Source organism: Sminthopsis crassicaudata, chromosome 2 (assembly GCF_048593235.1).
Source record: "Sminthopsis crassicaudata isolate SCR6 chromosome 2, ASM4859323v1, whole genome shotgun sequence".
Classification (NCBI taxonomy): domain Eukaryota; kingdom Metazoa; phylum Chordata; class Mammalia; order Dasyuromorphia; family Dasyuridae; genus Sminthopsis; species Sminthopsis crassicaudata.
This window is the reverse complement of record NC_133618.1, coordinates 330,948,848-330,974,740: the sequence shown is the minus strand read 5'-3', so window position 1 is coordinate 330,974,740 and position 25,893 is coordinate 330,948,848. Positions and strand designations below refer to the sequence as shown.

The following is a 25,893-nucleotide window of genomic DNA, read 5'->3' as shown; positions in this document are numbered from 1 at the left end:
TCTAAGGGGTGGGGCTGTCTTACTTAACATTTCCTTTGTATCTTCCTCAAACCTTACGCAATATAATACCTGTGGAATGAATTGCAGCCCTCTTATCTATCCTGTGGTCAAAGAAAGGTAAAACAAGGGTCCAAAAAACCACCTGGGATCCACTTCAGTTCCCCTCGCTAGGAAGTGAATTTCCATTAGTCAACGTCTGTGACCTTTCAACCAGCCAGAAAGAACCCAGGAGAAATGGCTATATATTCACCCCAGCAACTAATCATTTAGCCTGGAACATGAGTAGGCAGATCTGTGGGGAGCAGCCTGGGATAGAAAAAAATTGTCTAGAGTTGCAGGAGAGAACCCTATACCTGAAACTTCCCTCCTCTCATGGCAAACCATGAATGAGACTGACTGGCCAGCTTGATTTTGAGAGATGTTTTCCACATAGAACTCACAACCTCCTATGGAGAATCTTATCAGTTGGCATGCCAAGAGATCTTCAGTCATGCTCAATTTGTCAGTTTCCAATGCAAAGGAATTAAAAGAATGTCTATATTTCACAGATGATAAAACCAAAGCACAAAATACACAAAAATAAACCAAGCAAATCCTCTGAAGTTTTTTGATCCAATTCAATGAAAATATTTTTAAGTACCTACTATATATAAAGTAAAAGGGTTAAAAAGATGGACCTGACAGACATTGCTATCATGGAGCTTATGATTTAATATAAGCAAGCAAGACATTCATAAATAACTATGAAAGAAAGGAAACTAAGGAAAATATGAATGAAAGGCTGAAGCAAAGACATTTCAAACCAAAGTTTTCATTTTTTTTTTCTCAGAAAAAAAGGTCAGAAAGAGAAGTTAAAGAAAGTGTCATGGTGAAAATGGTACTTGATTTGGGATTTAAAGAGAGATTTGAATAGATCTCCATTCGATATAAGGAAGGTTGAGGAAGCTATTACAGGTATGGGGGACTACAAGAGCAAAAGTACTGAAAAGGGAAAGAGTAGGACAAAAACAGGGGCAGGAGAGTAGCAACAGAGTTTAGAATGTAGTGTACGTGCAGAGTATATGGCTGGAAAGCTAATGGGAATCATTGTGGAAGGCCTTAAAGGCCAAGATCAAAGATTTATTCTTTCATTAGTGATTTTATTTCTGAGTCAAGATATGGTTCATTAGGAAAATTATTTAAAGAATGGACAGAAAAGAAGGTTGAGTAGAGGCAGGAAAATCAATGAGGGGCCCTTGTTATATTAGTATAAGAAACAATGAATTAGGCTCAAAATTACTGGGAACAAGAAGGAAGAGATAATTGATTAAATATTATGCAGGCAAAGTCAATATGTATTTGACAAGTGATTAGATGTGAAGCAAGAAGGATGAATCAGTTTCGACTCCCGAGTTCAAGTCTGAGTGACTAGAATGAGAGAGAGAGAGGAAAGAAAGAAGAGACAGAGTGACAGGGACAAGAAGAGGCAGAGAGAAAGTTTATTTACTAGATGCAAGGCATTATAATATGCATTAGGGATTCACAATACAAGAGAAGATAATGACCACCCTCAAAAAGCTTATATTCCAATGTTGAAAAACAACACATAAAGGGAGCTGGAAATGAGGACAACTTGTGAGATTATATAGTGATCTGAGCCAGACTCACCAATCAGGAGCATTAGGAGAGGCATCTAGCTTGCCTTAATCCACTGGAGAATTATCTTTAACAAGAAAGTCCTATGGACAGTATATTCTGGGAGGTCATGAAAAGTTGACACGAATTCATAAAAATCAAGGAAGAGGGGGTGGGGGGTGGTCTGCAGTGTTAAATACTAAAGAAAGATCAAAGGATAATTGAAAACCAGAAAAAATGTTACTAGAGTTAGCAGTATTTGTGACCCTGGAGAAAGGAATTCCCAATTACTGACTTCAGTAACACTGGAGAAAGTTATTTCAGTAAAGTAGTGGGAATGAAAGTCAGATTGAGTAATAATTGAATAAGTAATGAGGAATCTATTTTTCCCTAGAAAATATTGACAAAACCCAGGAAAGTTCCAGAGGGTCCATCTCTTTATCTTTTAGGGTTTCATCTCTCTTGGTAAGATAAGACTTTCCTAGATAAGAAATCTTTTTATTAGCAAAGTCCTCTGTCTCTGGAGCTACAAGAAGGTTATCAGAACCAATCACTGCTGGGAAGCAGAGGGGTGGGGATAAAGCTAATTAGTGACTGCAAAGGTGACCTTGTCTGGCTTACGGCATCAGTAAATTGTTGTGAGGCCACCTGCTGGGAAGGGAGACTTAAAAAAAGGGGAAAACAGGGACCAGATTTTTCTAGTTTAGAATATTTACCATTCAGCAGGTTCAAAGGAATTGCTGGATCTGAGAATGAATGAGGTAGCTAGCAGCAGACCCGTTATATTCTCCTAGTGCAAAAGAATACCTGACAAAGGAAACGTGAGCTTCAACTCCACTTTGTACAACTGTGTGTGGCCCAACAGAGAAAACCTTTCTCACCTTTCTTAATTCTCGTGCTTTCTTTCTATTAATTATTTCTTAGTTATTTTGTGCATAGTATATGTGTCCGTATTTGTTTGCTTTTTGTCTACTTTAGATTGCTCTTTTGAAACAGGAACCGCAATCTAAGACAATTCCAAAATACTCATGATGGAAACTGCTATGTACACCCAGAGAAAGAACTATGAAGTCTGAATGCAGGTTGAAGCATACTATTTTCACTTTTTTGTTTTTTCTTTCATGCGGTTTTCCCTTTTATTGTGATTTTTCTTACACAGCATGACCAATATGGAAATATGTCTAAAACAACCACAAATGTTTAATCTATATCAAATTGCTTGCTGTCTTGAGGAGGAAAAAACCGGAACTAAAAAATCTTATTATAAAAGTGAATGTTGAAATTTATCTTTACATGTAATTGGAAAAAAATAAACTACTGGAGCAGCTAGGTAACCCAGTGGATAGAGTACCAGCCCTAAAGTCAGGATGACCGAGAGTTCAAATCTGGTCTCAATCATTAACATTGACCCAGGGCAAGTCACTTAACACCAATTGCTTCAGCAAAATAAAATAATTTAATAAATTAATAAAAATGTAATAAAATAAAATAAAAAATGGGGGAGAACAAAGAAAAAAAACAACAACAAATAAAATAAAGACAGGAACTATCTTATTCCTCTTTTTAGAAGTCCAGAGTCTATTGGCATAGTGTCTGGCACATGGTAGACACGTCATGTTTATTTACTGAGTGACTGGATAGGAAAAAAAGAGATTAATTTCTCTGGAACTTTGGTTCTTTCCCCCTCCACCTTAAGTTAATACTCTCTAGTTGAAATATATATTTAATTTTTTGTACCTCCCAACACCTAACAGCTTTGTTGTTTTTATAATCACCAACAACCAAAGAACAGGAGGAGTCCAAAACCTTCATGTTCTATTGCCAAGCACTGGACTCAGGACAAATAGAAAATGACTCAGCTAGAAAGGAAGAAGCCAATACCTCCTGTGGGGTGCAGGGGTAAAGGGAGGGCCAGACCAGAAGATGAAGTAAAATGGAATTCACAAGATCATGTTGTTCTAACAGACAGGGCACATTCCCCAGAGGCCTGAGATGGGAGACAGACACACAATGATTAGAATTTAGGCAGAAGATTCACACTTTGTCTTGCAAGTTCCAGAGGGACACAAACAATAGAAAATTTAAGGCATTTTACAGTTTACAGGAACACACAGAGCTGGAAGGAACCTCAGAGATGATTAGTCCAATCTCTCATCTTCACAGATGAAAACACAAGATCTGAAGAAGTTAAATGATTTTGCCCAAAGTCATATAAATAAGAGATGGCAGTTGGAACACAGGTTCTCTGCCTCAAAATGTACTTGTTCATTTTCATCTGCACAAAGTACAAATAAATAACAAAAAAAATCACTAACAACAGTCCCAGTTATCCAGTGGAAATCTGGGGAAGTCAAGAGCGTGGAGGAGAGGAGAAGCTTCCAGACAGATACTGTTGTCAGAGAAGAATTGGAGGATACAACAAATTCCTCATTTCCATAAGGACAGAAACCTTAGCAGCGACATCAAACAGAGAATAAAAACATGGCTCAAAAGAATTGGAAAAGGAGTGGATGCCCATCAGTTAGGGAATGGCTGGACAAGTTGTGGTACATGAAGGGAACTGAAAATTATTATTCTATAAAAAATGATGAATAAGCTGATTATAGAAAAGTCTGGAAAGATTTACATGAATAAATGCTGAATGAAACAAGCAGAACCAGGAATACATTGTACACAATAACAACAAGAATGTGTGATGATCAACAATGAAAGGTTTGGTTCTTCTCAGTAATTCAGTGATCCAAAGTAATCCCAATAGCCTTTGGACAGAAAATGTCATCAGCAAACAGAGAAAGAACTAAGGGAAATAAATATAAATCAATATATGCTATGTCCACTTCTTTTTTTCTGTTTTTTATCTCTCGCATGGTTTTTCTCATTTGTTCTGATTTTTTCTCTCCCAAAATAATTCATAAAACAATGTGTATTAAAAATAAACTAAAAAAGAAAAAAACAAAACATGGCTCAGTTCAAAGAATGAGGGACTAACAGCTGGAACCCCTGGGCCTTATCTCTTGTGATTTCTGAACAAGTCACAGTCCCTCTGAAACTTAGCATTTTTATCCATCACAAGATTGAATGGCAGAGACAAAAAAGGTCATGATTTGAAGTCAGAAGGTATAAATGCAAATTCTAGTCTTGTTAGCCTTGTGATCCTCAGTAAATCATTAAGTCTATCTGGGTCTCAGTTTCTATATCTCTAAAAAGATTTAGACTAGATGTTTTCAAAAATCCCCTCCCAGCTCTTATCCTAAAATCCTAGGAACCCAATACTACTTCCCCTATCTACCTCACAGAATTCTGGCAAGGATTAAATGAGAGTTCTCAAATGAATTTGTGACCTGGTCTATCTGGATATTCTCTCCAGGGATGCAGGTCCTAACTCACTCGCAAACAACTCTTCTTAAAAAAAATCTCTCACCAGTGTGACACAGGAGATCCATTTAATGTGGACCTTCCTCTTTCTTCTGATTTCTTCTGAGCATTCGCTCAGGTTGTTCACCTGCTATTTCTTGCCCATCTTTTCTTAGTATATTGCTAGTAGTTTTTATTTCTATTTCTTCAAAGTTCTTCATTGGTTAGATACTGCAGCCTATTCTTACCCATTATATTCCTTTCTATTGTTCTCTGGATGTTATGTTTCCAGAACTTCAGAGCTATTTAGTGTCTTGAAATAATACAAGACTATATTTAAAAGGTGGTGCCTTTGTTTCTCAGTGAAACTTGGGGTCATTAAAGGAAATCTAGTAACTTCCAAAAGGCAATGCAGCCCGATCTCTAATTCATTTCTGGTTTTTCATTTGTACTATCTGTCCCAGATATGCATATAGATGGACAAGTACCCTAGGTTGTCCATTTAACTGCCTTTCATTATATGGGCAACAGATATTCTTCATCTACTTCGTCTTTCCTATGTGGATGGTCAAACAGTTTTAAGTAGTTACATATCCAGGAGACTATGCAATATCCTTCTATGGCCCATCTGCAAAAGAAGCATTTCTAGGACCTCACCATCCACAGAGAATCCCATTACTTGAGCTCCATCACACTATCTCTAACAACTTGGATAAAGCAACCTAGATATCTTATAGGCATTTCAAATTCAACAAATCCAAAACCGAGTTCATCTTTTACCCCAAGCACCTTCATTTTAAACTTCCTATTTCTGTTGAGAACACCTCAATCATCACATTCAAAATCTTGTCATTATTCTTAATTCCTCACTTTTACCAATTATATGATCAGTTAACAACTCTCTCATATATCTTTACTCCTTTTTATTCATCATCCTTCTTCAGACTTTCCTTACCCTTCTTCTGCAATAGCCTTCTAATTTGTCTTTTTCTAATGTTCTTCCTCTCCAGCCTATCACACAGCAGCAAAGGGGATTTTCCTAATGTTCAGTTCTGTCCATATCACTTCCCTTCCCAATAAACTTCACTAGCTCCCTATTGCCTCTAAAATAAAAAATAACCTACTTCATTCAGCTTTTAAAGCTTTTCACAATCCAAAAGAATTCCAATAAACATTGACCAGAAAATGCCATCTTCAGCCAGAGAAAGAACTAAGGAGACTGCATGTAAATAAATCAATACATGCTATGTTCACTCCTTTTTCCTGTTTTTTTTTTAATCTCTCCTATGACTTTTCTCATTTGCTCTGATTTTTCTCTCCCAACATAATTCGTAAAACAATGTGTATTAAAAATAAATAAAACAACAAAAAGCTCTCTTTCCAGTATCTTTCCTACTTTATTATATATCCTATCATTTCCTACTCCCCATATTAGAATGCTTGCTGCTTCTTATACTTGACACCTCATTTATCTCCCCTTGCACTGACTGTCTTCAATATCTGAATATACCTTCACTTTACATCTAACCTTTAGAATCCCGTATTCATGCTACCCATCTTCTTACTGAAAGTTTATAGACTCAAGAGTATAGGTTGAAAAATATATATTTTTGGATACAACAATGTGGGAATCTTTTTGCTTGATTATGTTTTAAAAGAGAAAGAAGGGAGACTTTATTCTCGTTTATTTAACTGTAGGGAAAGAGAAATATATAGATTTTATGTGAAAAACTTATTAAAAATAAATCCTGTGATTCTGCAATACACAAATGTACATTCTCCCCTCCCCCCCAAAAAACACCACTCTGCTTTCCCTTCAAAATTAACTTTATACCTGAAGCTTGATCCTCCCAGCTGCTGGTTTCCTCCCCATTAAAAAAAAAAAATTGGGAGGAGAGTAGATTTTGTAGATGTTTATTTGTTCTTTCATATTTTTTCTGCTTAGTAGAATATAAGCTACTGGAGGGCAGGGCTGATTTTTAGTTTTGACCATTTCTCTAGCTTCTAGTACAAGTACCTGGCACATCACAGTGGCAAACTCCTCATTCAAGACGTCTCCCTGTTTTATACCTTTCTGGTATTTATTATGAGAGAATTACTGAACAAAGCATTTCTGTTGCTTTATCTTTTAGAAAATACTGAATAATTATGATGTATAAGAGACATCTTATAAAGGAGCTTTAAAATTTTAAAGGCAAATGAAATAATGAATATGAAAATGATTTTAAAAGGAAAGAGCTATATAATATTAATATTAAATTAAAATTGTTATTGCCAAGAAGAGTTTAGGAAGAATACTATACAAAGATCTATAGAAATGTTCTTTTTCTATAGGTGAGTAAAGAGAGAAGATAAAAAGGTCAATCCAAGGCATAATCTAAAAGGTCAATTCCAAGGCATACATCAACCCTTGCAAAAACAGGAGATATAAGGTCCAGAAGAAATTTTAAGATTAATAGCATTTGTTTTGTACTTTAAAGTTTACAAAGCATTTTATCTAAATTATCTCTTTCATCTGATTCTCAAAAAAATCTCTGAGAAGTAGGTGTTCTGATTGTCCCTCTTTTACAGATGAGGAAATTAAGGCTAAGAGAAATTAAGTGAATAACCTAGGCTTTTAAGTGTATAAAGCAGGAATCCAGTTCAGATCTTCCTGGACTCCAAGACCAAAGCTTTCCTCCACTATGCCACCTGACTGGCAAGAAACTATATGGATACAAAAACTAAAGATTTAAATTTCCTACAATACAGGGAATGTGGGTTTTGGGTCCTCATCAGAATCACATTCTGCTTTAAGTAAACATTGGTATCAGGTCTCAAATGAAATTACTTTGCTGTGGGTTATAAGAGAGAAAGTTCCCAAAGAATGAGTGGCTCAAACAACATCATAGCAACAATCAGTAATTTTATCAGAAGGAATGACAATAATGAGACAACATTCCAAAATGGGATGCACCCAATCAGTACTTAGGGGAAAATGTGTATGTGTAAATATTTATATTAATAAAACAAAGAACAGATCAATGAATTGGGCTTGTAACTTTAAACTAGAAAAAGAACAAATTAAAAATTCCCAATTAAACACCAAGTTGGAAATCCTGAGAATCAAAAGAGATTAATAAAGTTTAGAGAAAGAAAATTATTAAATTTATTTTAGACTGCTATAAAGAGATATATAATCTACAAAGAATGGTTTGGGACATCTATGGTTCTAACGATGGGATAGGGGGTATTGCAAAGATTGACCTAATCTGGCAGCCCAGATAAGGAATGAAAATGTAATGTTCCCTTCAGTACAATATAAGCTCCATGAGCTTAGTGGCTATTTGGTTTTTCGACTTTATACTGACATTGCCTAGCAGAGTTTCTGGTACCAAGTAAGCACTTAATAAATATTTGTTTGGCTGTTTAATTATAATGACCAAGTTTAGCCCCAGAAAAAAAGATAAGAAAATACACCTCCCTCCCTTCTTTGCAGGGTGCAGTATATACCATCAAATTCAACTGAGATGTTAATTTTATTGAATTTTCTTTTCTCCATTCCCTCCCCTTTTTTTTCCCTTTCTTATAAGAAATGACCCAATAAGTTATCTCATAAGTGCAATAGAATGTTACTGCTATATAATGAATAACATATATGTAGAATTTAATAAAATATGAAAAAATATATAGTTCATAGTTAATAATAAAATATGAAAAAATACATAATTCATAGTTAATCTATCTAATCTAACCCATTTAAGAAATTAGGAAATTTAGACCCAGAGAAATTAAGTGATTTTGCCTAAAATCTGGTTTAGGGAGTAAACAACATACTCACAATTTAAAGTCAGAGCTTTTGACTCCAAAGCCAACAGGAGATAAAATGATGCAGAGCAAATAAAGTAGTGCCAAAAGAATAATATACACAATTGTTATACCTACATTAATGAAGAGAGCTTTAGTTGGGAATAAAGCTTAAGATCAAAACCATAGGACCTCATAGGTACTTATTTATAAAATATACACCTGTCATTTAATAAACAGAAGTCTACTAGAATGTAAGGATTAATTATAATTATTTTATGTTTAACTTAAAGTGGTTTTAAAGATAATACAAAATGGAAGATTCAACTAAAATTACCCTGAGAAGGTTCTATGACATGTCAAAATAAAATGTTAGCAATAAAAATTCTGAAAGAATGTATTTTCCTTCTTGTAAAAATAAATAATAAAAGTTGTCTTTACTTATAATTACAAAAAATAAAATACTATTTTTTTAAAAACTGAATTTCCCAAGTTTAGAAATATGCAGCTAAGGCAGCACAGTAAATAGAATGCCAGGCCTGGAATCAGGAAGACCTGAGTTCAAATCTAACCTCAGACACTTACTAATTTTATGACCCTGAGCAAGTCACCTAACCCTGTTTGATTCAGTTTCCTCAACTATAAAATGAACAGAAGAAAGAAATGGAAAATTACTAAAATATCTTTGCCATGAAAACCCAAAGGGATAATAAAGAATTGGATGTGACTGAAAATGACTACACAACAAGTTTAGAAATAGACCTGGATTTTGAATAAATTGTAGGAGTATATTCTCCAATACTCTGCCCCTACCCATCTAGTCCAACCTTACAGAACAGGATATGTTTGTGATTTTGTCATTGTGAGGAACTCCTAGCTTGAGTACTCCTTCCACCAACATTTATCGCAAAAATCAACAGCTTTGGGGGACTTGCTAAGTAAATCTTAAAGAGTTTCTTAAAACATATAGAGCTGTGCAGAGGATCACATCACTAATGAACATATAGAGTCAGGATATAAACACAGTTCTTCCTGACTCCAAATCTTGTTTCTCAGCTTCCAGAAAAGGCATTTAAAATATATTTTTTAATTTATTCCCTCCTGTTTTTAGTAGAATTAGACCTTTCTCAGGCTTAACCTGCAATCTACTTTTGAGAGAAAAATCAAAAGCTAATCCAACATGTTTGACCCCTGGAGAGACAGTCTAGTGGCTATTACCTCTGACAGTTACTACTATACGGTTTATAAGTCTTGGTTCCCCATTTATAAAAGAGGCACTGACTAAATTAAATGTTCTTTAAGACCTCTTCTAGCTCTATAACTATGATCTTGTGATCCTAGAGAGAGGTGCAAGAATACCCAGATGCCTCAGAGACAAGTAGCTAGCTACCAGACACCTAAAAGCAATAAACCGCATTGGTCACTTCACAAATCCCAGTCCAAGAGCTTTCTTTTCCATCCAACAAAAACCCCCTACCCCACCCCCATTCTTGTTTTCAAGTAGAAAGACCCAACTGCCAAAGAAACTCATCCAACCAGTTCCCAAGTGGGTGGAGAAAAGTGTTCTCCCCAATTCTGAAACAGCACAAAAGGACTAGACAGAATATAACTGAAGTTGGGGAGCAATCATCAGATTCTTAAGCCCCTGGAAGAGGGGAAAGGTGAAGGAAGTTGGGACAGAACATCTGCTCAGGGGGCAGAAGTTCTCAAACAGGAAAAATGGATTGCCTTGAAAGACATGGCTGTTAACCAGGGCCACATGAGGTAACTAAGTTGATCTTGCAGATCCCATCTTCCAAGCCTGCTCTTTCCACCTTCCTAAACCCAAAGGAAGTGGTGGGCAGCTATTTCACTCACTTTGGTATCATTAGCTGCCTTGTGAGTCAGTGGCAGGTCTGGCTCCCAGCCAGGACTGAGATTAGACCAAGTGGGAAGGGCTATTCTCACCTGCTCTGCCAGTCCGCACAGCACTTCACTGTTAAAAATCAAAACAACCACTCTCCAGGGCTTTTGAGAAAAAAAAACTGTAGTAACAGGTGTGAGTAAGGTTAACTTTGCTTTATCCAGGGCTTTTCTAAAAAACCAACAAAAAACCAGACCTCTGGAGACCATCTTTTCAAGTATCCAGCTTCTCACCTCAAAAGATCTAAGAACACCACAGCAACATGCACTCAGCTGTAGGGAGCTACGCAGGTCAATTGAGAGGGAAGAAAGAGAACAAAGACCCTCCTTGTCTCATACTAATACTAGGAGATGCTTTGAGAAGAAAGAGGAGTCTCCCTTGCTACTCTACTGCATTTTTTTTTCCTCAAAAAAAAGAAATTCACTTTTTTTCTCAGAAGTTGGAACTGCCAAGATTTTGGCCAGGAAGTAACAAACAATATCTATCAGTTATATATCTCTTTATGGTTTGTGAAGTGCTGTGTTTGTTATCTCACTGTTCTTCACAACAACCCTATAAGGTACTCATTGTCCTCATTTTACATTTTGGTGGAAACTGAGGCAGGCAGTGTTTGAGCTCCAATTTGAATTTTGGTCTTCCCTGACTCCAAGTTAGTCACTCTTACTCACTGTACCATCTAGCTGCCTAGAGAATAACATAGAAGGTGGCTAGAGTCTAAACCTCTTCCTTCAAAAGTTTAACTTCATAAAAAACACAGAAAGCAAAGCAGAAACAAGTCTATAATTCTTAAAAATAAAAGGCAAAATAGACTGAAAAGGAACAGGAATAATAAGAACAAAACAAAAGTTGAAAGGGGAGGGGAGATTTTTAACTAACTGCTTAAATAACTAGAAAAAAAAAGAAGTAATGGACAAACATTTACTAAGTGTCAGTTATATACCAGGCACTATGGATACAAATATAAAAAATGAAACAATTCCCTATTTGCAAGGTTCTTACATGCTAACGGAGAAGCCAAATATAAATATTATTCAGTTGTTTCCAACTCTTTATGACCTCATTTGGAGTTTCTTGGCAAAGATACTGGAATGCTTACCATTTCCTTCTCCAGCTCATTTTATAGATGAAGAATTGAGGCAAATGGGGTTAGATGACTTGCACAGGGTCACACAATTGCAAGTGTCCTATCCACTGTGCTACCCTAAACATAAGTATATGCAAAATAAATACCAAAATAGCTAAATACTATCTAGTTTGCCAAGAGATCACAAGCAGATGGAGAGGGGGTGGAGGAATTAAGAAAAACTTCATATAGGATTGAGGTTTGTTGTCTTGAAGGAAGAGAAAAAAGTGTCACAAACTCTAGTGAGAGCAGAGGCAGAAGACATAAAAAGAAAAGATAATTTATTGGACTGCAGAGGAAAGAAGGCAGTGAGAGGGGAGTAATATTCAAGAAGATTGGAAAGATATGTTAAAACTAAGAGCTTCAAAAGCTAATCAGTGTTTCAGAAAAGTCTGAAAAGATTTTCATGAACTGATGCTGAGTAAAGTTAACAGAGAACATTGTACACAGTATCAACAAGATTATGTGATGACCAACTGTGATGGACGTGGCTCTTCTCAACAATGCAATGTGATTCAAGGCATTTCCAACAAATTCAGGATGGAAAATGCCATCTGCATCCATAGAGATAACTATGGAGACTGATATGGATCGAAGTATAGTATTGTCATCTTTTTTCTTTCTTTTTTTTTTTTTTGTTGTTATTATTGTTCGTTTGCTTTTTATCCTTTCTTGTGATTTCCCCCCCCCCCCTTTTGGTCTGATTTTTCTTGCATAGTATGACAATTATGAAAATGTTTAAATGAATTACATATATTTAACTTATGTCAGATTGCCTGCTGTCTTGGGAAGGGGAAGGTAAGAGAAAGAAGGAAAAAAAATTGGAACACAAAGTCTTACAAATAAATGTTGAAAACTATCTTTACATGTGTTTGGAAAAAATAAAAAACTAAAAATAAAGTTAATCAGAAGAGTTTATATTTCATACCAGTGGAATTGATTGAATGTAGATTTAACACAGGCAGATATGTTTTTAAAGATATCTTTGGCTGCTGTGTGGAAGGACAGAATGGAAAGAGAGGAGGCAGGGGGGCTATTGGGGGGAGGGGAGTATTGAAATAATCTAGGCTAAAACTGATGAGGTTCTGAACTGAAAGAATCTAGGCTAAAACTGATGAGGTTCTGAACTGAAATAATCTAGGCTAAAATTGATGAGGTTCTGAACTGAGGCATTAATGATGTGAATAGAAAGAAAAGATCAGGTATGAGAGCTACTATATGAGTAAAATCAGAAAAATTTGATGTCTGATTGGTATATGGATCAGGGAAGAGTGAGGCATTGAAGACAGCATCAGCATCATGGACCTAAGATGAGAAGAATGGTGGTAACTTTGACAAAATTAGGCAAGTTTGGAAAAGAGGATGCTTTGTAAGTAAAGTTAATTTAATTTTGGATGTTGGAATTTGGGGTTGTCTCTGAAATATTCAATTTGAAAAGTCCAATAACACATTGCTAATGCTCAAGGGAATCTTTGGGGCTACATATATAGATCTGAGCATCATCTGCACAATGATGGTAATTAAACTAATAAAGCTACTAGAAAGTGTAGAGAGAAGAAAGGGCCTAGGAAATTACTTTGAAGAAAAGGAAAGACCAATATTTACTAAATAAATAAAAAGAAAGTAGAAATTTCAGTAAATTTAAAGAACTTGAGATAGAGTAGGAATTACTGGTTGGAGACAGCCTTTAGGAAGAGATTAGGATAACAGTTGTGCACTTAAAATTAAACAACAAAGTAAAGGAGATGTCCCCTCACACAACCCAAAAAAGCAATAAAAAAGAAATAAATGAAAGAAAACACTAGTCTAACATTCATAATTTTAAATGTAATTATATATAATCGGTTACAAGATAGATGACTTTAAAAAAAAAAAGGCATATGCCTAAATTTCAAGTGAAATCACTAAGAAATAAGGTTCTGAAACTGATTACACAAATTAGGTCCTCATGCTCCAAAGGGCTCCCTGTTGTCTTTGTAATAGGAACTGAGAAGCTACATTCAAATCCCAGATCTGGCAACTAAGCAGTTAACAAACTTCAAATGCAGCAAGCAGACACAAATAGCTCTGAAATTAAAGAACAACTGCCGCCTTCTGCAAAACCTTTTCAATAAATGCCTTATTCAGAAACAGTTCCGCATGTGGGGCATATTTTCTACATTTCTCTCATTCCTGATTCCTGGGGGCTTTTTAAAGAAGGAAATGAGACTTCCCATTCCCATCTGACATGCTCCTCAGCAGCTAGGAACCTAGGGGAGACTCCATTATAGTAGATAAGCTGAACGCAGCTACCTCCAGCTAAATACCAAAAGATACAGGAACAAAGCTAAATCATTCAATATCACAACAACTACACTATTTATACAGTACTTTCCTCATCCAAGGCTCTCAAATCCTCAATGCACATTAACTCATTAGTCCTTACAACAACCTTGGGAGTAAAGGGCCGAAGGTCAATCAGTGAGTTAGTGGCTTAATATTTATTTAATATAATGCTAAGTGTTAGAGATATAAGAAAGATAAAAGAACATCCCTTTCTTAAAGAGCTCACAATTGGGAAGTGGGGTAGGGGAGAAAACATATAAGCAAATATTAAAAAACCAAACCGTGGCAGAATAAATTTGAAAAGTCAGTATAAGAAGGGCACTAGAATTAAGGGAGAGGGTCAGGAGAGGTTTTAGGGGCTTAGGGGTTTTAGGTTTAACTGGGACTTGAAGGAAACCCAAAAAACTAGGAGATTAAAAATAGAAAGGAAAGCATTCCAGGAATAAGCAGTTTATCAATAGCTCCATTTTATAGATAATCCACAACAATGAGGTGATTCAAGCCAATTCCAAAAGATTTGTGATGGAGAAAACCATCTGCATCCAGAGAGAGCACTATGGGGACTGCATGTGGATCCCAAAATAGTATTTTCACCTTTTTGTTGGTTGTTTGCTTTCTTGTGTTTTTTTCTTTCTCATTTTTTTTCTCTTTTTGATTTGATTTTTCTTGTGCATGAAAAATATGGAAATATGTTCAGAAGAATTGTAGACATTTAGCTTATATTAGATTACTTGTTGTCTAGAGGAGGAAGGTGGGAAGAGAAGGAAAAAATTAGGAGCATAAGGTTTTTCAAAGGTGAATGTTGAAAACTATCTTTGTATGATTTTTGAAAAATAAAAAACTATTATTTAAAAGAAAAAAAACACACAAATAAGCCATTTATATGATCTTAGTTTCCTTGAAACCAGATCCAAAGGATGAACAAAGTTGATACTTTTCTCCTTTCTCATTTTCCCTTCACATATGAAATATCTTCATTAGTTTTTGTCCACAAGCCAAGAAGAAATACATATCATGACATATAAAAGACATATTTTGTGTTTGCCTGACCTGGCTTGATGTGAAGGCCTTAAAGAGTATATCTTCAAAATGAAGATCTGTAAATTCGTAACTAAAAGCATGAGCATCTACAGGTTGTGCTTATTTACCTTAAAAGTGGGGTGAGAGGCAAACTAAAGGAAAGGCAGGAAGAAGGGAGATTAAGAAATAAAATACCTAGCAGGAAAGCTAGGTAAGTGGACTGAAAACTCAATGGATTTGAAGTCAGGACCTCAGTTGGAATCTTGACCTAGATACTTATTAACTGTATGGCCTTAGGTAAGTCATTTAAATTTTCTCAATCTAGTTTTCTCATCCACAGAATGGAGATTAAAAAGAGTACCTACCTCAAAGGGTTGCTGTGAAGATCCAATGAAATAATATATAGAGTGATTCCGCCAACCTTAAAGAGACACATGAATATTAACAATTATTAATAATAATAAGCAGGGTGTAAATATAAACATTTGCACATCATCTCCTCAACATTTATGTAGATTATTTAAATCTGCATTTGATGCTTTGCATATGTATTCACCTATGCAAGTCTTCTCTGAGACTATTTACTCATTTTACAAATGAGGACATCTGTGAACCTATGACTGCTATTTTGAACCAGTACATGATATTAAATTGCTTTTGTAGATGAGTTAGATTCCAAACTGCTTAAGAATAGAGAATAGGTAACCAACTTCTTTTGTGTCCCTCACTCCCCCAAACAATAAGCATGAAATAAATGTTCTCAGACTATAGCAGTGACCCTGCTCCTCAGTGACCCTGCTCCTCCCACAATGGAGGAAAACAGACCAAAGGAAGCTGACCACAAGTACACAATGTAAATTTCTTCTATGTGCTGATATGGTGGGAGATAAAAACCATCTGAACTTAGGACCAAGAACTGTGGGAACTAAGATTTTTGCCTCCTTTCAGTTGTCAGGTTAGTCCCAACTTAAATTAGAAGCAATCAGTGTCATTGGACTAGGGAGGTCCTTCAATGAGCTCCAAACAGGAGCACTCTCCACGGACTGTCAAAAAGATCTATCAGGGTGCAGGAAGAAATTATTAGAACTCTAATATTTTTAATTTTAAAAACAACTTATGCCTTCATAATATTTAAATATACAATCTGATACTCTGTATCCTCCACTTAGTTCCTAAGTCAGACAGTTGTGTGTTCCCTATTATACACAAGATAGTCTTCAAAGAAGGGTAAGAATTCCAAAATATGGAAGGACAGCAGGGGGTCACTTACTCATTTATTTACTTTCTGCATATTGTGCCCAAGTACAACTTTCACATACCCAGATAAATGGATTTCTGAGTAATACTATCAAGTTTTAACTAGCTCTCAAAAATAAACAAGCAGCTTTAAAAATTCCTGCTGGGTATCTAGTGATTGAAGATAACTAATGATGACAAATCAACAGACAATTATAAATTTAACATATGTTAATTTAATCTTTATTCAATGCTCCTTATATATGTTCACCTATACAATCTTAGGGAAGTCTTCTCTAAGACTCTACTCCCTCATTTGCAAAATAAGGGAATCTATGAACCTATGATTGTCTTTTTTATCAGTGTACATGATCTTAAATTGTTTGTGTGTAACAGCTAGATTTCAAACTGCTCAAGTAAAGAGACCTTTTTGGTATGTCCCTCATTCCCCCAAACAATGGGCATGAGACCGTAAGCATACAAGGTCCTTTTTTGACACAAAAAGAAATAGGGAGCTGAAACTTCTCTTAGTATGGGCTCTTTACCAGTCACATTTGAGTTGAAAACAAAAACAATCTAATCAAACCTGATAAGCAGAAGGCTAAAAAAAAATTTAATTTCAAAAAGACTTACAATATGAATTTACATCCATTAGAATTAATGATGAACCTCACTGTAAGTGTTTATTACACCTTGAGTTATTAGCTAATAATAGTACGAAGCCATTATGTTTAACAAGTCATTTGAAAACTAATCTCTTGCTGAAAAAAATGTTATCTCCTACACAAACACATATCTACATGTTTAAAATACTTGTAAAGAGAATTTTCTAATCTTCTAATTTATAAACTTTTCTGGTTTTCTAAATCTTCCAAACAAAGAGTTCCTATGGTTTTGAGCTGATTTACTTAAAAATCTTTAAAATGCAACATCTTCAAAATAATTTGCAAGAACAATTTATTGACATCAAAGAAGATGGAATTTTCCTTGCCAAAATTCAAAAAAAGCCCTTGTATAATTGGTAGACAGCATGCAAAAATGAAAGGCAGGATACACTAAGCATAGCCAACATTTGGATCTACATATTGTTGGGAATTTTTCAGCCATGACAGTCAATAAAACCAAATGTTGAAATAAGGAGAACATAAAATTTTAATTGCTCTCACAAAAATATTAACTGAGATTTTAAAAAAATAATAAAATATGCTCAATCACAATTATTAATATTGTAGAGAAAAAATTAAAAAATTATCATTAATAGAATTAATAAAAACTATAAAATGCTTATTTCATATTACATCCTTTCTAATTTCCATCTTGAGTATGTTTTGTAACTTATAAAAAGATAAATAGAAATATAGTGAGGGTACATGCTAAAAAAAAAAAAAAAAAAAAAAAAAAAAAGTTGCTTTACTAACAGGGATATGCAATCAAAAGAATTTGGAGGCCACTGCTACGAACAAAAATATTTGGGATGGGCCTTTCCAAATCCTGGCTTGCTTGGCCTAATTCAGAGGCAGTGAATTAAGTTAAGGAAAGAAATTCAACCTCCTACTGCTTGCAAGAGAGAAGGTCTCTTGGCCCCTTGGTTCAGGGGAGGAATAGAATACTGGTCCTACAGATATGGGTGCCATCTGAGAAACAATAGTAGTCAGCCCCTTTCACAGACTAAATGCATTAAAAAACAAAACAAAACAAAAAATCCACCACTACTTTCATTGAAAGATAGTGGAATCTGTTAGACTGGGAAGAGATTCTGGAGAAAACTGATGTTTTTAAAAAAGACAAAGAAAAACTTCCAAAAGATTAGAATTATCACAACTTATCATTTTCCCAGCATACTATATCTGATTTAATACATACCAGAAGATCACTGGAAATACAATACCCTCCAAAACTATCACCTTAATACTTGGTCACGGTAGAAGAACAAGTTATAACCCTAATTAGCTACTTGTTCGCCCATTCCCATGCCCCTACTATCTCCTCCCACTTTGTGCTAAGGCAAACTTGCTAGCAGCTATATTTGTGCCCTGCATATCTTAACGGTGTACATTTGATATAAGAAGCCTGTGACCCGAGAGCCATTCAGGCACTTACCAAGATGTTTTCCCCAGAAAGACATACTGGTAGAGCAGCCCATTCTGCTCAACTTAAGAGTCATAAATAAGGCTTAGAGAAAAGACAGTAGAGATCAATCTGTGAATCCAACCGCCTCATTTCATAGAAGAAAAAACTGTTGTCCCAAGAAATGAAGGATTTGCCCAAGGTCAATTAAATTCAACAAATATTTATTAAACGCCCCAGCATTGTACTATGTGCTACAGATTAAAAAAAAAAAAAAAAAAAAGAAAAAAAAAAGATACAGTTTCTAAACTACAGGGGCTAATATTGTAAGTTGGAGAGGTACAATATGTACACAGATAAAATTAATACAAATTATATTCAAAGTTATACAAAGTAATTTCAAGAGGAAGCAAATATTAACAACTAGAGGGATCTGGATGGCCTTAGTGTAGAGGTGGTAATGAGTTACATGCTTTGAAGGAAGATGGGAATTCTAAAGGTGAAATTGGGGAGTAAATGGGATTTAAGGGGAGACAACACCCACACACAAAAGCAAGATGGAATAACAATAGAATGATTTCACCAAAAAATATTATGTGAAGGGAAATAATATGGAATAAGCTTGGAAAATAGGTAAGAGGCATATTTTGAAGGGCTTAAGTGCCAGGCTGAGGATTTTGTATTTTATTCTAGAATAGGGAGACAATGAAAATTTTTGGGTAGGAAAATGACATGGTTACTCAGGTGGCAAGTAAACAGAGGTAAATAAGCATAAATTCAGTCGTTAATAGTTTTTTAGGGAGGAAGAAGTGCTTAAAACGTGTGTCACTGTGGTGGAAGAGTAGTAGTAAGGAACATAATCTGAGATTTTGCGATTTAGAAAAGATTGCACAGTGGTTAGAGCACCAGCCCTGGAGTCAGGAAGACCTGAGTTCAAATCAGACCTCAGACACGTCATACTTCCCAGCTGTGTGATCCTAGGCAAGTCACTTAACCCCCATTGCCTCAGCAAAAAAAAAAAGAAAGAAAGAAAAAAAGAAAAGAATGCACCGATCTTCCCACCCCCAACCTCAGGTTCCATCAAATGATCATTGCATACAGAAGTAGTATAGATGACATTACTGAGTTTAAGATTTCTGGATTTATTGGTTGACTACTCAAGAGCCACTGTCCCTCTTTTTTGCCACCAGCAGAATATCAAATGGATGAAAAATGATACCAGTCCAAATGCCTGTCTGTCTGCTCAATAGATATACCTCCTTCTACCTCCTTCACTTGAGGTTATCCACTTCAGATGAAAAAGGAGAACTGACAATGGTGGCAAACACTGGAAATGACAGGGTTAAGCCAAATGACCTCTAAACTTCCTTTCAGTTTAGATCAAAGATTACAGGAATCTTCCTCTATTTCTAATCAAAAGTTTACCAGTAGCAAGAGCAAAGACATACACACAGAGCCAGGCACATAGTAGGCACTTAATGTATATTGACTCTCAGACTCACACACAAAACTTCTCTGACCACTAGAGGGCCATAGCATTCTCATGTCATATCAAGGGCTAAAGTGAGTGGTGATAATCTGCCTTTCTCACCCAGTAAGTCAATCACAGCTCACTACTTACAAAATATTACCATCTGTGGCTGTATCTTGTTTTTTAGCTGTGATCAAAACTTTATCCAATCTGACTCTGAAACTAAATTACCCATCCCTCTTTATCCTCTGTCAAAGAAGGACCTAGTATGCTCATGGTTGTTCGTTGCCTGGAGATTTCTCACTGCAACTTCCTTGATTAAATCTATCTTTACCCTCATTACATAGCTCGGATAGCAGTATTTGGGGTGGGGCAGGAAAGAGCTCCTTAACCAAATTAGCCAGTGAAACAGGGGTTTGGTAGAAATAGGGGCTCTAAAGCCAGCACTGCTTCCCTGGTCATAACAGCAAGTAGACTTCCACATCACCTCCCACATCCCAAAATTAGCAGTCTTCAAGCAAAAGGAAGAGAGTTTAGACAGAGCTAGGAGGGTAGGACTAGGAAGCAGTACCTGAACTGCCTAATAAATTCAAAAGTAGAAGATTGCTTGCTTGTCTTGGGGAGGGGATGGAGAGGTGAATTTGAAACGCAAGGTTTTGCAAAGATAAATATGTTGAAAATTATCTTTGCATATATTTAGAAAAATACGATTAAAAATAAATAAAAATAAAAAAGATATTGTGGAAAGGACTGTTGCTCAGGTGCTGGTTGGATTGGATTACCTCCAGTAACTACCAATTCTGATAATAATTCTATGCCTCCTGACTCAGGAAAAGTGCTCCCAGAAAAATGTTCAAATACATTTATAAAAGTTTGGGAGATCTGACCCACTTTCTTTGAAATATTATATGAGATAGCAGAGATGGTCATTTATTGGTGGGTGGGGGTGGGGTAGAGACTAGTCTGATTAGCTTTTGAAGGTCATAGGATAACAAGAGATTTAAAGCTGGGAGGGACCTTAGAAATCATTTTAGTACAAACCCTTCATTTTATAAACGTTAAGAAAACTGAGACTCAGGTAAAATTACTGTCCAAGGTGAGTAAGTGGCAGAGCTGAGACTCAAATCCTGCAAATTCAATACAAATTGAACAGGGATTTCAAAGGTGAGTATATTATTGCTTTTTCCCATGCTATTCCCTCCCATCTCTGATCCCACCTACCAGCAAAACTCTCAACTCTAATCTCAAAAGCTCAAGTTAGCCATCACCTCTATCAATACACTCTTCCCCACCTCACAACACCTAACTTCCCCCAAATTGCCTCTACAAATTACCAATTTGCCTAATCCTGCTATTCCCAATCCAAGGCCATAAAGTTTTCAAGCAATTTCTCACCTTTCCCTTTCCCAGCTTCTATCCTATTTCTTATGGAGGCATACCTGCTGTGACTAATAATGGGTCTTTCCCTTTCAGAAAGAGTAAGGGAATAGGCCTGGCCATTGCATTTATCTCCCTTGTAGCAAGACTAAGTGGGGGAGGGCAAACCACAGATGAAAGTCTGATTCATTACAGTTCATCGGGAATAGGGGAAATTCCTCCTAGGAAAGACTGGAGGCAAGGAGTAGGATCACTATCAAGTCACAGATGTTATATTCCTGTGATCTGCCTTGCTTTGGAGTGCATAACTCCCAACATAAAGATCCATGACAGCGATGGAAAATCCCCATTCATTTACTAGGTCTTTCCTTGTGTTTGAGGGACCACTAAAGTTTCTCTCCTGCTCTGGACATAAAATAATAACTACCCCAAGGGTTAGAAGCTGAATTACACCTTTCAGAATCTGAAAATGAACTAAACACTTTCTTTGTAACATTTTGACCTTATAGAATTTGAGTACAGAAAAATATCCTGACCCTTCTTATTTGTAGTGCCTTCTCTCTGTTAATTACTTACTATTTAAACTGTATATAGTCTGTTGTATACATGTTTGTTGTCTTCTCCCATAGACCTTGCTGTTGTTCAGTCGTTTCAGTTGTGAAGTTCTTCCTGACCCTACCTGGAATTTTCTTAGTAAAGATATTGAAGTGCTTTGCCATTTCCTTCTCTAGATCATTTTACAGATGGGGAAACTGAGGCAAAAAGGTTAAGTGACTTGCCATAGGTCTCACACAGCTAGGAAGTTTCTGAAGCCAAATTTGAATTTATAAAGATGTCTTCCTCACTTCAGCCCCAGCACTCGACCCACAGTACCATTTGTATATAGCTTGTGTGCATGCTCAAATAATCTGTTGTCTCCCTTTTATTAGATTGTGAGTTTCTCAAATTCCATCTTTTTTGTATCCCCCCCAAACTTGCTTAGTGCTTGGCATTGAATAGAGACTTTATAAATGGTGATTGCTGGGGAAAAACGAGGACCTACTTATTCATCAAAACCATTTAGGATTATGCTTCTAGGTATGGAATTCAAAGGATACAAAATTGGAAAGATCTTTAGAGAAAATCTAATCTAACCCACCACTTTCTCACTTTACACTCAAGGAAATGGAGGCCCAGAGTTATTTAGAGGTAGGGATTTAATCTTAGTACTTTCAGATGCAAATACATTGACTAGAAAGTAACTCCCAAAAGACTAGAAAGTAACCAACCTACATATCTACCAGCCTCCCCAGACTTTCACCTAGAAAGGCAAAAGCATTACCAAGAAATGTAAATTTGCTAAGTAGGAGCACCACTTGTACTGGGCAGGGAGGTCAGAACAGAGGGGGGTAGGACTGGAGGAGGAGAAGGAAAGGATGACTTTGGGCTAATCAGAAAAGGAGTAGAATGACTAAAAATAAAGCAGTTTTCAGAAGACAGGGCTAAGGATGAACATGTGGGCCTCAGGGGTAGAGAAGAATCAGTTAATGGCTCTACCCAAACTTTTAGGGGTTAAATTTTAGATCATTCTACCAGCAGTAGTTTCCAGAAGTTCTTTTTCCAGTTGCCTAGGCCCCTGAGTGAGGGCTCCTAGAGGGAAAGAAAGAATTGTTTGGGCCTGTAGTAATCAAACAAAGGCATCTGAAGAAGCAGCTAATCAGAGAAAAGTAACAGAGCAGAGAGTTTGGTATACAGGGAAAGTCCAAGAAGCTAAAGGAAGACTACACTGCATCCAAAGCTCCAGGAATATTCAGAGAAACTGTATGGCTTCACTATTAATCCTCCCATACCTGCATGAGGCTGCATCCCAAGGCCGGTAGAGTAAAGTGGGCTGGAAGACGATAATCCACAAATCTTCCCCCTCCCCTTCTTATTCCATTCCTCTAACTTCAGGTCATTCTCCTGCAGTGTAAACAAACTGACTAGGATGAAATCCCTGAATATGGTAAATCAAATATTTACCCTGAAACTAGGACCCAGGGGAATGGAACATGCCAATGGGTGTAAATGGCTGGGATTGGCTCCTGGTATCATCTGTCAGTGATTGCTCAGGACAAGTTCAACAAGTGGGAGTGGAGGCAGTCCTTTCATAGATGCAAAGGGGGAAGGAAACAAGACATGGGATCACATAGGGAAACTGGTGGTGGAGGAGGTAGAAGATAAGCAGGTAGTACTTTTTCTTACACCCTAAAAAGGATAGCACTTCTTCAATAGAACTAAATTCACCCTTGGAATCTTCAATTTCCCCCATGCTGAATTCATCCCAGAAATAAGACAGTGTAATGTCACCACAGACAGGGGCACTGGGGGAAGGCTCATGAGGTCACCAACTTTTCACACAAGGAGTGACAACTATGCTGATGCAGCACATGTCACACTTAAACCCAAACATTTAAGGCCATGGGAAACTCTGGTGACAAATACTAATGAAACTGAAAAACTAGACTAGTGGCTTCTTTTGACCAGTTCTCTTTGATCCCAGCTGGCTGGGTATCTCACTGGGAACAATTATGGTGGAATCACTACCTCACAATTTCACTTCAGACTGGCACCTTGATAGCAAAGGGCCAAGGCAAGAGAAAAAACGGGCCAAAATCTTGTCTAGAAGAGAGCCTCCTCCCCTTCCTGTGGCTCGTCATTATTCTCACTGCTTATTATATCTTGAGCAACAGAAATGTGCAAAGTACATGCAAAGACACAGCTCCCAGTCCCCAGGGCTCACAATCCCTGTTCTACTGGCCTGGCTTACCTAAAGATGTACCAAATGTGGGAAATCAGCATGCTATTTTGAAGTGTAAGGCTAAAATTTCTCAAACTCTACTGCTTCCTCCTCATCCTTTCTAGTTTTCAAGATATTTCCATGCTGTTTCATTCTCCCATCTTCTTAAATCTGCTCTCCCAACATTGTTCCCAGTTAATTAATCAATCATTTATTTTGGTTGTAGTCCACTCATCTCCACTTCTAAATTGGGAAGAGGGGAAAAAAAGAAAGGAGGATTAACAAATAAGAGGGATTTATTGGGGATCATGGGGCCCACAATCGGACAGAGCTCTTCAAAAACTGCATTTGGAGGCATTGTCTCTTTTGGAAAGGCTCCTAGCTTTAGTGAGAAGTTCCTACACATCCTCTACCTACTACTTCCAATATCTCCCTTCTAAATTTTTCCCAAAACTACAGCAGGACCGCTATTAGAAGTTTTTTTAGAAGGCAAGAGCTTCATTCTATGCCTCTGGCATCAAACTAAATTAATCCCTTCAACAATAAATTCCCAGTAGTCCCTAAAAGGAGAAGTTTAACAGCCAGCCAGAGTTAAAGAGCATAGGCCCATGTCCCTAGAGCTGAGTGGAAACAAAAATCAAGGTTAGGAGAACTCACCTTCCCTTCTAGATTTCAATGGGCAGAGACGCTAAGCACAAACCCTGAATGCTGAGGGAGCAGTCCGAGTGCTCAACCTAGCGGGCTGGTAGGGGGCGGGGGTAGGAGGGACCTAAATCTCCGGCCTGCCCGCGCTTCCCGGTGTTCAAATTCAAAGTCCCTTACATGCCACAGGGTGTTCTCTCTCTATTTCCGGGATAGGGGCAAAAGGCCAGAAAATGTCTCCTACTTAAAATGTTTTTATAATCCAAGCCGCGTGATCACTAATTCTCCCTGCAACGAGACAGAACATTGCCTTACCCTTTTGTCGTTTCGCTGGATGCTCATGTGGTTATGTGGTGCCTGAAATATCGGTGTGTGAGGAGGGTGTAGGGTAGGGATGTGGAGGGGGGGCGGGGATTCTTCCTACTAAACTGTCCAACTTCCCCTATCAGAAAGGCGGGGAGAGAAGAAAAGGCGAGAGGAGAGAAAGCACTCACCAGATGACCGAGCTGCCGGCGGTGTCCAGATTCAGCCGAGTCCAATCGCCTACAAAGTGTGAAAGCAGCTTGAAGACTCCAGGCACTAAGGGCTGTTCCATGTGCCCGAATGATCTTGAGGACACTTTGAAATACGCTTACGAAAGTAGCTGGACCGCGGCCGGCCGACTCCCCCCGCCCACTCCAATCATCCCCTCCCCTTGGCAGGGACCGGACAAGGGGGAGGCCAGGAGCCAAATCTCTAAGAGAAAGATCCCTGGGGAGACCCCCTGGTCACAGCTTCCCAGGGCCTGGCAGGAAGTCAGTGCAGAGCTGAGCCAGGAGCAACAGCCTGAGAGGAGAGAGATGGGCGGATCAGGAATTTTTCCAGTGGGTGGAGACTGCTTTGCTGCTGGAATTCAGCTATTGGAGGCTACAGAGCCGCACAGCTGGGGCCAGGGGAAACTTCGCGGAGTTTGGGAGTGTAGCTGCAGGGGAAATTCTGTGTCTGACTGTGGTTAAGGCTGTGCTTGGGGCTCTCAGCTAATGATTAACACGGGGAAGAAAATCGAAGAAATACATAGCAGCAAATACAGAAACTGCAATGGTCTGGCCGGGTTTTGTACTCCCAGTATTACCAGGGATAGCTCAAGAAAAGCTGCTAACCAGGACCTGAAGATACAGTGTGCTACCAACTCTATTCTTGACGTTTTAAGAGTAGCCATTACCGCTTGTAGAACACTT

General features: G+C 37.3%; 1 protein-coding gene across 9 annotated transcripts in view; it reads right to left on the bottom strand.

Annotated features, from left to right (window-relative positions):
• PLEKHG3 (pleckstrin homology and RhoGEF domain containing G3) overlaps positions 1–25,511 on the bottom strand; it is a 54,267-nt gene extending 28,756 nt beyond the window's left edge. Inside the window, exons 1-2 of one of the 9 annotated variants that reach the window (XM_074290378.1) lie at positions 25,171–25,511; positions 15,491–15,546 (exon numbers count right to left, since the gene is read on the bottom strand). Coding sequence is in view for 5 of the 9 variants with exons in the window: in XM_074290376.1 (XP_074146477.1) it covers positions 15,491–15,546; positions 23,106–23,121 (72 nt within the window). In the remaining 4 variants the exon portion in view is untranslated. Of the gene's footprint in view, positions 1–15,490; positions 15,547–23,105; positions 24,640–24,691; positions 24,891–24,991; positions 25,066–25,170 lie in introns of those variants that run through there. The other 8 variants (XM_074290380.1, XM_074290379.1, XM_074290376.1 and 5 more) reach the window with 8 other exon arrangements.
• Between the last annotated feature and the right edge of the window lie 382 nt (positions 25,512–25,893).